Source organism: Anser anser, assembly GCF_964211835.1.
Source record: "Anser anser genome assembly, chromosome: 7".
NCBI classification, from domain to species: Eukaryota; Metazoa; Chordata; class Aves; order Anseriformes; family Anatidae; genus Anser; species Anser anser.
The window spans coordinates 26015206-26029939 of record NC_139727.1 but is presented as its reverse complement, the minus strand read 5'-3'; the positions used below and the strand labels follow the sequence as shown (position 1 = coordinate 26029939).

Genomic DNA, 14734 nt, shown 5'->3' with positions numbered 1-14734 from the left:
CATCCCATTAAGGCTAACCTATTTACCAATCTGTTGTTTGATATGTTTGCTCTGAGCTATGTGTTTTTTGATCACTCTGCTTGTGGGAGTTCTGTCTGCTGCATTTAGTAAACTTATTCCATTTGAAATGCTGTTTCATGTAATTGGGTCATTGGTAGTTAACTTAGGACACAAGTGCAAAACCCACCACTTTCAAAAATGACAACACACACTGTGTTAGTTGTTTCATAATAAATCTGAAGCTTTCAATATGGATGCCCCATTTTCATTGGCTAGTAAAAAGTGAAACCTTTGATATGCAAACAAATATAAATGTTTACATTAACTTGATAAACTGTGATGAGTACGATTACTTTCTTTTCTATTCATTGCTTAAGTTATATAACTTAAGAGAAAATTAGTTTTTATTATTATTATATAGAACACACAAATATAAAATATCTAAACTGAACTGAACTTCAAAATTGAGGCATCCTTTGTAAAGCAGCTCTCCTGGCTGCCTTCTGACTTGGATGCATAATATAATGTAACCATACTGGTTTGGAAACCGTAGCTTTCAATGAAACATTCGGTTCTTGCTGCAAACATAGGCCAGCTGCTTAACAGAGCATTTCTGGGGTGTACACTAACTTCAGAACTCATCAGTTTTAGTTCTGGATGCTTGCTGAGTGTCAATTTAAAAAAAAAAAAAAAAAAGTCCTTGAAAACAACCAGATAAGTGCGATTATAACTCAAGGCATATTGATATAAATGGATTAAGACAAACTTCAATGTTGTCTCATCATACACAGACTAACTGCAGTTCATAACATGTAGAACTGTCACATAACTATTACTTTCCTGGGGAAGGTATTGTTTTCTGTAATTTGCCTCTAAGTGCAGGTGTGAAAGGCAATTCTTCTTGGCTAATAGCATATTCTTGTCTGTTTGGATGTTCGCTTTTTTGTACAAAAATAACTACACTAAAACTTTACTTTCCTACCAGAACTTTGTATTTACCATTATGATCAGAAGCCTTTTTCTCTTTAAATAGGAGCTAGAACAATTGCTAATGATGGAGACAAAAAATTACAGAAAGACCATACAGTTTTACCAGAAACTATTGCAGAAAGAAAGAAGAAGCAAAGGTAAGATTACAGCAAATTGTCAGTAATGAAATGGGTGCATAGTTATATCATTTAAGGATTTTTCCTTGTATATCAGAATAATTGATGTTTGTATGCTTTGTGTGTTTTCAATCCAAAGGTCTTGAAACTAGATCTATGTTGCCCAAATTGAGAGGACAGCTACAGGAGATGAAATCGAAGGTGCAGTTTCTTGAACTGGTGAAGAAATACGTGCAGGCAAGTCAGACTTTATTTTGCTTTGGTTTTACTTGTAATTTCTATACTGCTTTAGTGTCATTGTCCACTTCAGTCAATGTATGAGCTGTGAAGTGGTTGTTGTCAAAGTGCCAAATTAATGAAGGTTTGAAAGAATGATTAAAGGTCGTAGCTAGTTGCAGTGTTTAAAAAGAAAAATTGTATAAAATGTGGTTTGGCTTTAGGTTGAGTAGAGCACACCTTGCATGGATTTTCCTGATCATTTTCCTACATTTTAATTTTGCATGGATTTGCCTCTCTGAGCAGATCATGTATGCAGAACAATGGGGTGTGGAATCCTGTGTGCTTCCTACAGTCATTCACAACAGGAGAACTGACACCATGGATGTGGCACCTACAGATGAGTCAACGTTGCTTGTTTACTATAATACAGAGAAACATAAATGCAATAATCAAAATGCAATAAGAGTTCTGCAGGCTGGGACACCACTCGGTTTAATGGCTTATTTATATTCTAGGTATGGTGCATTTTGTACATCATTAATTGGGAGTGCGATAAGTCATATTTATTAGATTTAAAAAAGATATAGTGTCTGGGATAAATCTTGGTTACACAGCATTGCATAAGTTTTCCTTTCTGCTTTCAAGTTCAATGTTATTTCTATGCACACTTATTTGCAGAAATGGGCATGGAAATGGTAAAAGACAGTCTGATAAGAAATAAGCCAAATTACTAAGTTTGGATTTGATTAAAACTCAAGCAATTGATAATAAATCAAAAACTAATAAATTTACAGTTCTTTTATCCTTTACTTACTTGAAGTTTAGCTCTGATAGTTGCCATGGAATAGTGGCTTTATGTTATTGCCACCAGTTTAATAAATCTTCAGAACATATAATTCGATCGTTCTTACTAATAGGGTTTGGATATGAAAATCTATAGATTTTGCTTTATAGATTTCTGACCCAGACTTTGGGAATTATCAAGATACAAGCTTATCTCAGGGCTTAGGTGAGGACAAAGTTGTCTTTTAACCCTCAGCTGGGTTAAAGTTCTTGTTTTATGGTACCTCAGCAATTGTACCTCAGGTATGGAAGACAGAAACTGCTTGAGAGACTCCATCAGTCTTGTGCTACTGTAGGATTCTAAAAGCAAAAGACACCAGGTAACCTGTAATTCATATTTTCATCCATTTTGAGCAGTCAGAAAGATGCAAGATTGCAGCACTATTTCTGAAAGCTGGAAATAAAATACAGCATTTTAAATTGTAGAGGAAGTTTAGAGGCAAGTAAGAGTAAGCAAAGTGCACTACTCCCAGCTTGTCCTGACACTTAGAGCCAGTTACTGCTATTTCTGGTAGTTAATATTTTGCACAAAGTGAACAAATTGTTTTGGAATCAAAGCTTCCACATTCAGCAAACTCAAACTCTTATAGTTTGCAGTAAGCCATCAGGTAGACACAGGAATTGACTTGTCTTAAGGTATCTGTGAGTATATATATGTATGTACATATATATTTTTATATATATATATACACACATATATAATACTATCATTTCTAATGGGTATATAATAAGCATGTTCAGTTGTTAAAGCAGTTGCTGCTCTAATCAGAGCTACGGAAAACATTTTCTTCTTTAAAATATGTACATTTTATTCTGTTCTCATGGAAAATAAATTTTTTAATGGCATCAAATGAGATTATAGAAACAATAAAATTAAGTACGTTCTTCTGTACTATTCAGAATGTAATTTTTGATGATAGTAGAAATGTCAAAGAGGTTTTCCACAAGATTCAAAATGGAGAAACTTTAAAAAAAATAATTTATACTTTTACTGTTGGCAATCACAATATTCACGTGTAAAAATAAAAAGAAATCAAAGTTTTCTGTAGAGCTTGGGAGTTTGAAATCCCTGCTAGTTCTTGATGTTTTGATGATTTTTGCTGTTGCTGTACTCTGATGCGAGAAGAAATTGCAGTCTTGCTTGTCTGAAGCTTTTCTTGTGCTTCACAGAAATGCGTTTTTAGAAGGCTATGTACAGCAGTTTCTCTACACATTTCGCTATTTCTGCACACAAGAAGATTTTTTGCAGTTTCTTCTTGATAGAATCAGCAGCACTTTATCCAGGTACAGTAATTTCCTATGAAAGATATTATCAAAACACAACTATTTTTTCCCCCAAGTAGCAAATAGATGTTTCTGAAAAGGCCTACTTGATTAAATTCAGTTTTTGATGTTTGTTTTTATAAGATTCTCTTGGCATGTGAGAGTGAAATTAGAGCAAGTGCTATATTTGGCAATATGCTGTCGTCTTTTATCTTCTGAATTCTGAGTCTTGTTTTTCCCAGTTGTTCAGTGTTGGTTAGTAAGTACAATGACAGCTTTGTTTGCACAAAGTCATGGATTCTAGAAACATGAAACATAAGAATTTAAGATAGTACACTCAATACCAGATAATATTTGCAGTTTTTCCAGCATTTATTTTTAAATTGGAATTGGATATAAATTCTGGTGCAGTAAGTGTCTTTTTCTTCTCACCAGTGCAAGCCTGGATCCTTCCACATCACTTACCAAAATATGTAACCGCAGTTTCTACATCCTGCAGGCTTGGATTGAAGACTGCTACAGTGTAGACTTTGCAACAAATGCAGACCTTTTATGTACCCTAAAAGAATTTATTTCTTCCAAGGTAAACCAGAATTTCAGTGCATCTTTAAGGAGTAAAAAAAAATTAAAATTAAAACTAAAAAAATGTCAGTTACAGTATATGTAAGACTCTTATTACAAAAAAAAAAAAGTCCTAATTACAACTACAGTAAAGTACAAAATAAGACAGTGTTATTTTTGACAAACATAGTCAATATGTCTGATTTTGGACAGACCTGTATCCTACAAGTATTTTCTTTCTTGCTTATAATTTACAAGAAATTGAGTTTAATTTTCTGTTAACCTGTTTTGCGTTTACAGGTAGCTCCGTTAAATGGCTATGGTGAGCGCTTGTTGTCATTGCTTGAGGATGCTTCTGCCAGGAAAAATGGCAGCGCTCAGCAGTGCTCCAGCATGGACAAATGCGAAGAAGGGGAGGAGGACAGAAGAACATTGCACTCCATGTGTAAAAAGCTCTCAGAAGATGTTTCCAGAAGGGTATGTCCTACGGACTGTAGTATGTGGAGCACATTTCCATATACTATTTTTTGTCAGTAAAAATCCAGCTTAGGGTCTAGATCCTGATTTAGCAATATTTATATACCTCCCTTTTAAATTTTCTTTTGAAATTATCTAAAGCCTACACAGTTATATAAATTTGGATTCTGTCTTAATTGTGCCCTGTCAATTGTTTCAGTAATAATAAATTAGATAATCCAAATTTTGAGAGGAGTTTTTACTCTTCATTGTTGATATTAGCATGTGACTCACGTATAAAACTTCAGAATATATATCATTGTATGGCAACAAGTTTGAATACACAGAAATTTGTTTTAAATACCAATTGTTGATTCAGATCTAGTAGCCTGCTGCTCAGATTCATTACCTCTGTGTATTATATTTGCTTAAAATAGCAATGTGAATAAAGCAATTAGTGTCTGGTATGACCCTGAAGATTAGCTGAAGAGTTTTTCAGCCAAAAGGGTCTTTCTCTAACAAAATGTTCCAGAAAGTTAGATCAAGGGGAGACATAATGTTGGCTTTAGAGAAGTTGTAGCTTTACATATTTTTTTCTACAGAACTTTAACTGGAAACTTTCCAAAGGTACGGGACCAATTGCACAGTATCAGAGGGAGCGACTGTACACTATTTCATCGGTTTTGCCAAAGCCATGCTATAACAGTTTTACAGAAGAATTCCCAGTCTCCTTTGCTAAAGCAGATGAAGTCGGACCATATATTTTAACAGAATACAGTGCACAACAGCTCTGTTGTCAGCTGACATTACTGCAACAGGTACAAAGGATTAGGTTTACTTGGAAGTACAAATGACATCTGTCTTCTTGTTATATGCTCAGACTCCTTTCTCTACCATTTTCCACCCCATTTCAAGCTTAGTAGGCTTCCAATATTTCACTACACTTTGAATTAAAATACTCCATTTTTGTCTTGAAATCTCTGTGGTAAAACATAGAATGGCTAATTCCATTCTTAGACAGTGATCCATCTGATCAATTTGCTGAAGAAAGACCAAAGAATAAAAAAGAAATCTGCCATTTTTATCCCCTAGCATTTTAAAAGAACTGTTAGGTCTAACAACATATACATCTTGTTCTTTTTGTTTAGGAATTATTTCATAAATGTCATCCAGTACACTTTCTAAATTCAAGAGCACTTGGTGTTAAAGACAAATGTGTTCCTGTCCAAAAGTAAGTTTCTTATTTTAACTGTCCCTCTATTATGTTCATGCATGATAACTTATTATACCTTTAATATATCTGGGAAGAGAGAAACATTTTAAATACTTTTTTTTTTTTGGCTGAGTAGATATGTAGATATTCTGGTTACATATATTTTTGAATTTCAGGAGACATTACGTATGTATGTATATATACATGTACCTATAGATGTATGCATATATGATTTCTAACATATGCAAGGTGATTTCTTTGAAATCTAAAGTGGGCCAAGCCTAAATATTGCTGAAGGTTTGTGTTGTTGGGGTTGCTTCAGAGATTTTTTAGTTTTGGAGGGGAAAAAAAAGTGTAATGGCTTCTGAAACAGGTTACTTGATAATGTACATGCATGTGTGTGCATGCATGCATAGAAATGACCACTATAGAATCACAGGGTGGGAAAAGACTTCCCAGGATCACTTACTGCAGCATGTCCAGCCCTGCCTTAAGCAAGGCCAGTTGGTGCAGGTTGCTTGGGGTTTGTGTGCAGTAGGGTTCTGAATATGGATAGAGACTCCACAATCTCCCAGTGCAATGTTCATTTTGTACTGCTAGGTGAATAAAGTATCAGTCTTCATAGATACAAAAGTAGTTTCCTATAGTTGTTAGAATGTAGAATGGTTACCAACCTATTTAAATTTATTTGCTAAATCATAATTAATGTTTTCATCTGGCCACATGGACTCAATTATATTTGATTTATGCTCTAGTTCTTATGTACTCACTGGATTCAGCTAGCTTCTAATTAGTACTTATTAATTACATTACCTGTAGTAGACTTTTCTAAGGATCAGTTGTTACAGATTGTTGAAAGGCAGAGGATAAATCAGCTGATTTATACTGATTTGAGGTTCAGACATTGGGAAACAATGTTGCACCACTATATATCCGGCTCAATTTCTTTAATGGCAGCAGTTTTTAATAAGCTTACTGGGTGTGATTTTGTTAGGGTGTTTTTTTCTGCTTGAACAGTTTTATTTGGTAATAAGTGGGTGAAGGTGTCTTTATATACAGAAATATCTACTGTATATGTTTATTGTGTAATCACATTATTACACAATAATACATATGATTACACGTATGATTATCTTTCTTCTATAAAAAGTAATATAGCTCCCAAGTACATTGTAAAAAGTTATAAAGTCAGAACTGCAAGCACTGCAAAATTATTTTAAATGGTTAGAAGTTGGCACCTTACCTTCACAATCAAGATTTTCCTTGAAAAAACAAAGTCAACATGACTTATTTTTCTTTTCTTCCACCCTTTCCATAGAGCTGTTTCTGCTGAGGAAGTTTCATTTAAAGTCTGTAATCTGTTTCTATCGAAGTGCATACAGGACCAGTACCTTCTACAATTACTGAGAAATGCAGACAGTATCAGTACCTGGGTTGCTGCTGAAATTGTAACATGTCACACATCTAAGGTTCATTGTTGTTTATTGTATTATTAATTATGAAACACTTATTTGTTAATATATATGCATATGTTAATATATAATGCTTTGTAGAAAACCAGAAAGAAGTGTTCTGAAATACACCTGTGCAGTTAACAGCTTAGTTTACTGTCATTAAGAGGGTCTGTTTGATGTTTTAGATGTTTTGTAGTAGCAGTTGTTAAAACCTAATAGAACATAAGAAATGGGTTGCCTGAGGGGAAAGAGTTGTATGACTTCCATAAGAGACCTCTGAGACAGAAAAAAAGAAAAACTTTGTGGTGAAGGGATATGTTACTACAGTCAATAATTCTGATAAAATCTGAAAGAAGATACCTCTCTCTTTTCTTCTTTTCATTTAATTTTCTTATTTTCAGTCACTTTGTAGATTTATGTAATTGTACATTTCAGAAGTAATTTGATTTCTATTTGATTTTTATGTCTATGCAGATCTTACTTTTTTCAAAACCAACAGTTGTTAAATCTTGTGATTAACTAAAATTTCAGAACTGTGCATATTGCTTATATACCTCTTGATAGTTTGACGGAAAGTCAATCTTCAAACTTGATTAGTACTTTGACTTCTGAAATGAATCCTGGAATAATATCTTAGTGAATATGTGTCTTTTCGTAATGGGGAGCTGCCAGTTGATTCCTTTCTAACCACTGTGAAAAACATGAGTCTGCATCTGCTCACAATTATTTTACTTTATTTTTATCTTTGGGAGTTTGGAGCTCAAACATCTCAATTCCCTTATCACTTTCTGTTTGATTATTTATTGGGTTTTAATTGGGCTTCCCTATTTATCACATTTCTCAAAATATCTATGTGAGGTGGACAATTTAAACAAAAGTCGTAAACAAATCCTGGCGGAATATATTCACAATACATTTTTCTAACAGGAAGTATGGTTTGGTTGGTCATATAGTTTTGGTTAAAGTCTGCATGTTTTGACAACTTTTAAACATAAATGATCAGTTAGCAGACACTGTATGTAAACATATTTCAATGAGCAGTGTTGCTAGTCCTTTACTTTCCCTCTGCTGTTTTCTTCTAGTGCCTCTTTTCAGCCTTGTAAGAGCAATAAAATCAAGAAATTAACAACAGTAAACCCTGGGCATGGCTTAGCATCATCCAATACTTGCAAGGGTACTTCATTGCCATGAAATCATTAAGGCTAATTTCTAATTCCAAACTGAGGCAATATACCAATGAAGCATTTTGCTAGCAATTGACTTAATTTGATAGCTTCCAAGTTCACATGAACTGAAAAAAAAAAAGGTATATCTTTTTTTTTTTTTTCCCAGCTGCAGGTGAGCTTGTTATCAAAATTTCTTCTTATAGCAAAATCTTGCTATGAACAAAGAAATTTTGCCACCGCAATGCAAATCCTAGCAGGCTTGGAAAATCTGATTGTACGACAGTTACCAGTAAGTTTGGGGATCTCTATTGTAACTATTTTGCTTAACATAATCTTGTTCCAATATAGATATTAATACAAAAAAACAATGTATTTTGTTTTATTGTAAGGCCTGGAAAATCCTACCTGCAAAAGTAGCTGAAATAATGGAAGAACTCAAGGCTGTTGAGGTACAGTATAAAGTCTTTAACATACAATACTTCTTTGGGGTTGAAGAATATTCAATATCTGACTAAATGGGTGCTTCTGCAGGATGAAAGACAAAATTAGTATTTTGCATTATGAAGGAGATTTTAACTTGTTCTGGGACTGTTGGCTCTTGGTCTAAGTTTACATTTTCACCTCAGTTTTTCTCAGAAATGATTCTTAATCACACAGGATACAAGAAAGTCATTTCAAAGCGATCTAAGGAATTACTTCTGAGGATTTGAGCAGGATTTTTGTGGATGTAATCTGTTTTGAAAAATCTTAAGTGTTTATTTTATCACAGGCATTATATTACTGATCTATCTGATTCAAAATCAGGTAGAAATTCTAAAACACAATTTTGGCTGTGAATCAGAACAATTAAACGTATACATATTTTTGATTAAAGTTACTTCTTTATTTCTGTATTTCAAAATGTTGGCCAATAGGTTAGTTCAAAGTGTTGTCTTCAATACCAACAGTTAAAAATTTATGAAAAATAGGAACGTTGTGGTAAGCACATGAAGTGGAGCTCTTCTTATAAAGCCTACCCTGATACTTATCAAAACATTTATCTGTGTACGCTTTTACACTAGGTGTTTTTAAAAAGTGACAGCTTGTGTTTGATGGAAGGAGAAAGATTCAAAACACTTCCAACAATTCCATCAGCCCATGTTTTGGCTATGCATGTCCAACAACTTGAAACTGGAGGATTCACAATGACAAATGGAGCTCACAAGTGGACTAAACTTAGGTAATTATTTTAAATATATATTTACATCACCTAACTTTGTAAAATAAGATGTTGTCTAATGAGATAATGAGAGCTAACACAAGATTTTCCATCTAGCAATTTAAATAATTTCAGTCATTTTGACATCTAAGTGGACAGATACTTAATATTTACTTAAATATAAGTAAATGCTCAATGCTTTTGAATTTCCTTCAAACTTTTTTCTTCTGTCAGAAGCAAAACAAACTAATCATTTTTACCATATTTTCTTTCAAGAAATATCGCAAAAGTTGTGAGCCAAGTTCATGCATTTCAAGAGAATCCTTATACTTTTACACCAGATTTCAAGCTCCAGTCTTACCTCAGACAAAGAATAACTCATTTTAAAGATGCAGACATTTCTGCTTTGGCAGCTGACAACTGTGCCAACTTCCATCAGATACCAGCAGAAAAACATTCTCGAAAAATTCAGGACACACTGCGCAGAATGAAGGCAACATTTCAGTAATTACTTACATTTTAGCTGTTCTATTCCAAGTGTAGTCTGTAAAACAGAATTAAGTTGACTTTATCTCCTGATCCAATTCCCAAGCAAAAACTTAAAAGTGACTTAAAATATTATCTCAATTTGAAATGGATATATTTCTTAACATGGAATAGTAAAATGCTGACTAACAAGATTTGATTCCTTGGCAACTGGATGACAGATCAAAGCCTAAAAGTAAAGAGACTAATTTTGTCACTGTTCTTTAGCATAAAAAAATAATTAGCCCACAGACAAGTATCTGAAAAGTACTGTGGAAACAAGTTATACTTCCATCCCCTGTTGTGTCCTGTTGGCCTAGGAGAGTTTAGAGTATGATTCATTAAATGTTGAATATATTTTTATATAAACATAGTACATTTGTATCCTGTCACAATGTGCATATAATTCAGGGACACAGATCCTCTATTATCTGTTGACTGTTGGTGGGACTTGCTTTTATGTTGTGTATTATAAAACTATACTTGGCTTAAATAATTGGCTATCTTTTTCTTCAGGCCTTCTAAGGAAGGAGAGGAATGACATGCTGTAACATTTTTTGTTTGTTTGTTTAATTTTACTCTCATTAAACTAACCTGTTTCCATATGAAAGTAAGATCTGAATCTAAATCTTACCACTTTGTTGCTTTGCTTCTTCCTCCATGGTCTTGTGAAAAGAGCAGATGTGAAATTGCTTTTTTTCTGTATTTGATACAAGAATCACTTTGCTAATTGTGTGTGTATGTATGTGGGTATATTGATTATGGCTTTTGCTCCTGAGGTTGCTCTTGTAGATTGCAGTGCTCCAGCAGCATTAAATACAAGATAACTGTAAGAAAATTGGATCTGCATCTTGTAAAATTTTGGTGCTAACCTATTTATAGAGCTTGTGCTTACAAGACCTTCTAAATGGCAATGAAATGTGATGTTATAGCTAGAAAGTTTGTTGAGCTACCCAGGTTTATGCAAGGTCAAGACTTTAAGCCTACAAATTAATTAAAAGTACAGGTATTTCTACCAGAGGAAATAATGGTAGTATTGAATGAGAAGTGGGAAAGGGTGAGAAACAGAAAACGAGCTCTGTCCTGAAAGTGATTTGCTAGAACTGTATTTTAAAAAATAAGGAAAAATATATTTTGGGAAGAGCAGATAAGAACTAACTGTCTTGGCATGTTTTGGTGCTGGAGAAAGATAACTATGTAGGAAATGGAAATGTGCGCATCTGTAGTATTTTATAAAATGTACTATTGTATTTGACAGAAATGCATGTGCACATGTGAAATTGTAGCTCTTTCAATGTTTAAGAGAAAAGCTTCCCCTTTTCTCCTATCAATAATGGCAATATATACCATCACAGGCCTTCTGCTTCTCATCTTTCTCAGTCAAACACAAGGTATGTCCGTACTTTCCATTAAATACCTCAGTTAGTTTTTCCCACTAATATATTAACACCAAACTAACTTTTGTGCTCTTACTGGTTTAAACACTGGAGAACTCAGTCTTCAACAGGATTTTCTTGCATTTGTTCTACTTCTAAGATTATTTATTTTGTTACTTACCATATGTAGGTTTAGCATGTCATTAATTGTAGTATTTCTACTTACCCTTAAGGAAGTAAAACGTGTTGCTATTTTAATAAATTTAAATAATATTTCTCTAAAAATTGCCAAATGTGAAAACATTTAATCATTACCTCCTATCTTTATATAATGCAGCAATTTAAGAATGTAATGATAACCTTATCTTCACAAATAAGTTCACATATTTGATCTATATGCATTTATTTTAATGATTTGGGTTTTTAGTTATTTGCTTTTTCTCAATCAAAAATGTGTCATTTACTTAAAGCCACGCCTTGCCTTTGAAAGACAGTAAAATCTGAAGTAGCATAAGCTTTACTAATGCAAAGAACTCTACAAAACTTGATAACATGATCTTAATAGATGCATTTTATATAGTTGCCAGTCAAGCTGTTGAAATTGCCTTTATGGATTTACTTAGCATTTATATTTTGCACACATGTTAATTCATATATTTCTAATGGTTTTATCAGTATTTAAAGCATCTACTACACCTAGAAAATATTATTTTTATTCTATGACAATAACTGGTGCTATACAAGAATTTAAAAGTAATTTCATATCTTCTGCATAATGCTTCAGTGTATAAGACTTTGTCATTATGAATGCATAGTATTGAGTTATGGTACTACTTTGGGGTGTTTTCATCAAACAAATATTTAAGATTTTGTATTTAGACACCACCCCTCAGCAACAGCAAATGTAAATAGCTATTGGGAAAAAAAAATCACTTTTACAAGGAAACTGGTCTGCTGTTGTCCATGAACACTGATGTATGCACATCTTATGTGAAACAGATTTCTCAATAAAGTTATGTCTAGCATCTAAATGTACTGCTTATTTGTGACTAACATGCAGGAAGGGTTGGGCTAAACTTTTCTATCTTATGGGGAATGTCCTCCTAAAGGAAAACACAGGACAAAACGTGAAAACAGCAAGTTCCATCGTATCTAATGGTCAAAAAAAAAAAAAAAAACAGTAACTGTATTGCATAAATAACAGGCTGTGCAGTATGGCCCCATGTTCCTGTTCCAATGCCAAATTAGAAAATTCGGAAAAATGGAGTTTGTTCTATCAGCCAGAATTGCCACCAGCTGTCCTAGTTCTTTCTTTTTTTTTTCTACACATCCCTCACTTGTCTTGATTTTGTCATTTATTTTTCAAACAATGACCTGTGGAGTTTCTGAAATGAAGTATGCTCCTTGGGAGCCTTTCCAACTCCTCTGTGCATTGGTGTTCTTTCTGTGTCCCTTTGCAGGTGTCTGTCCCCAGGATCCCTGGGGTTTTCAGTACTCCTGTGAGAGTACTGGGAACTGTGTCCTAGTTACACTTGCTGCATTTGAAAGAAGGTTTTAAGGATCCACATCTCCAACACCTCCAGAAGTCTGCCAGGAAATGTGGATGAATTCTGATGATTCCTATGAACAATTGCATAGAAGCCCAGACCAAGAAACTAGAAAATATTTCATGAATCAACATTGATTCATGATTCTGACAAATTTATCTCCTTGGGAACTTTTCAACCAGTTCCAAACTTTGTTTTTATGGTTTTCTGCATTATTCTTTTTATATATCAGATTGCTTTCACAACCATTTCTGAGACTCATAACTTTGTGAATACTGTATATGATTTACAAAGGATTAAATTTTTAGGAAATCTGTTTCTAAATAAAAAATGTCTAAACTACAGTTAGAAAAGAGGTAAGTTAACAATTTTTCAGTGATAAATATATGGTAAATTGTTTCAATCCTTGATATTACAGTGAGAGAAAGTGTGTCGATAAATGATTTTTCTCTCTCATACTTGCTTAAATGCAATCCGACACATACACATGTTGCATTCTGTTTAGAGGTTGTTTTTTTTTTTTTGAAAATATTCTTTCTCAAAACAGATTTTATAAATAATTATTTTAAAATACATGTTGAGCTTTAGGAGAAGTCTTAAAGCTGTGGAAATGCCAGGTTGAACAGTGTTTGAAAACTCAGATCCCATAAATCAAGCTTAATTGGCAGAGTGATCATCTCTAGGATATGACTTACCAACAGGTATTCTTCACCTTTAAATACTTTTTGTCTTTACCTAGTCATTAAAAATATAAATATTATACATGTAAGAAATTTGCAGATAGTCATCTTACCTGCCCCGCTATAATTTGCATTATAAACGTTTTTTCTCGAGAGATCTGGTAATTATTTTAAATATCAATAAATGAAAGTGTTTGTGGTGGAAGATTCTGTTGTGTTTTGATATGATTTTGTACCCTGATAACTCTAGGAAATACATGTGTGAATAGGCAATTCCACCTTTCGGATCTCTATTTAGAAATTCCTGCACTAAAAAGTTTGAAGGACTCTTCTATGTGGCTCCTTTTTAATCTAGCAATAAGTGACAATCCCCGTAGACTAGCAAATTTGATTTGCAGAATCTTCTTCCCTTCCTTTGCAGAGAAAATCTCTTTTGGCTCTTCTATTGCAATGTTTGAAGAAGATATTTAGGTATTATTTGAAAGTTCTTCGTAAACTACTGACAGCAAAGACAGCTTCAGATTGGTATCGTTTTAGTGTGCTTCCTGTTCAGTGATATTTCAGTGTCTAATGTATAAGTTGAAATGGCAATCGCTGTATTGCTTCAGGCCAAAGAGGTAATCTAGTCTAGGGTCTTGTCTTTGCATCATTCTGTTTGCTCATTTTTGGACTAATGTAAATGATGCTTTTATATCTTGCCTAAGAGGCAGGAATTGAATACCTGTTGTGTAAATCTGTCCTGGGTCTTAGCTGTAAGATTAATTTATTTCTCTAATTTTTCATTCCATTGCTAGGGTTGATCTTGTTGTTCTGATGTTGGCTTCACACAGATGAAATAGATGCTGGTTTTAGACAGGTACTAAAATAGATACTGTGTTTTATACTGGTAGAACTCGTTTGCCATTATGAAATTAAGAGCTTTGTGTACTGGACAGTTTGAGTTGCCATTATCAAAGAGACATAATTTGGAAAGCTTGACTGGGCGCAATTGAGCCTGAGCTCAACTCAGACTCAGAATTAAAATCTCTGCAAATATATGCTCATTTGTGTTCATATCTCATAAGTAGGAACATATCTCATAAAGCTCATAAACAGTAGTATTCACCTATGTAACACATACATGTTTT

General features: G+C 33.6%; 1 protein-coding gene across 3 annotated transcripts in view; it reads left to right on the top strand.

The window, feature by feature from the left end:
- The window catches only part of KNDC1 (kinase non-catalytic C-lobe domain containing 1), a 61670-nt gene extending 47291 nt beyond the window's left edge, over positions 1–14379 (top strand). Inside the window, exons 18-30 of one of the 3 annotated variants that reach the window (XM_083843125.1) lie at positions 1034–1127; positions 1246–1343; positions 1629–1840; positions 3339–3452; positions 3867–4014; positions 4293–4469; positions 5051–5266; positions 5597–5679; positions 6980–7130; positions 8448–8570; positions 8671–8730; positions 9343–9500; positions 12841–14379. In XM_083843125.1, coding sequence (XP_083699251.1) covers positions 1034–1127; positions 1246–1343; positions 1629–1840; positions 3339–3452; positions 3867–4014; positions 4293–4469; positions 5051–5266; positions 5597–5679; positions 6980–7130; positions 8448–8570; positions 8671–8730; positions 9343–9500; positions 12841–12883 — 1677 coding nt within the window. In that variant the 3' untranslated portion in view covers positions 12884–14379. Of the gene's footprint in view, positions 1–1033; positions 1128–1245; positions 1344–1628; positions 1841–3338; positions 3453–3866; positions 4015–4292; positions 4470–5050; positions 5267–5596; positions 5680–6979; positions 7131–8447; positions 8571–8670; positions 8731–9342; positions 9501–9755; positions 11666–12840 lie in introns of those variants that run through there. The other 2 variants (XM_083843123.1, XM_083843124.1) reach the window with 2 other exon arrangements.
- The last annotated feature ends 355 nt before the right edge of the window (positions 14380–14734 follow it).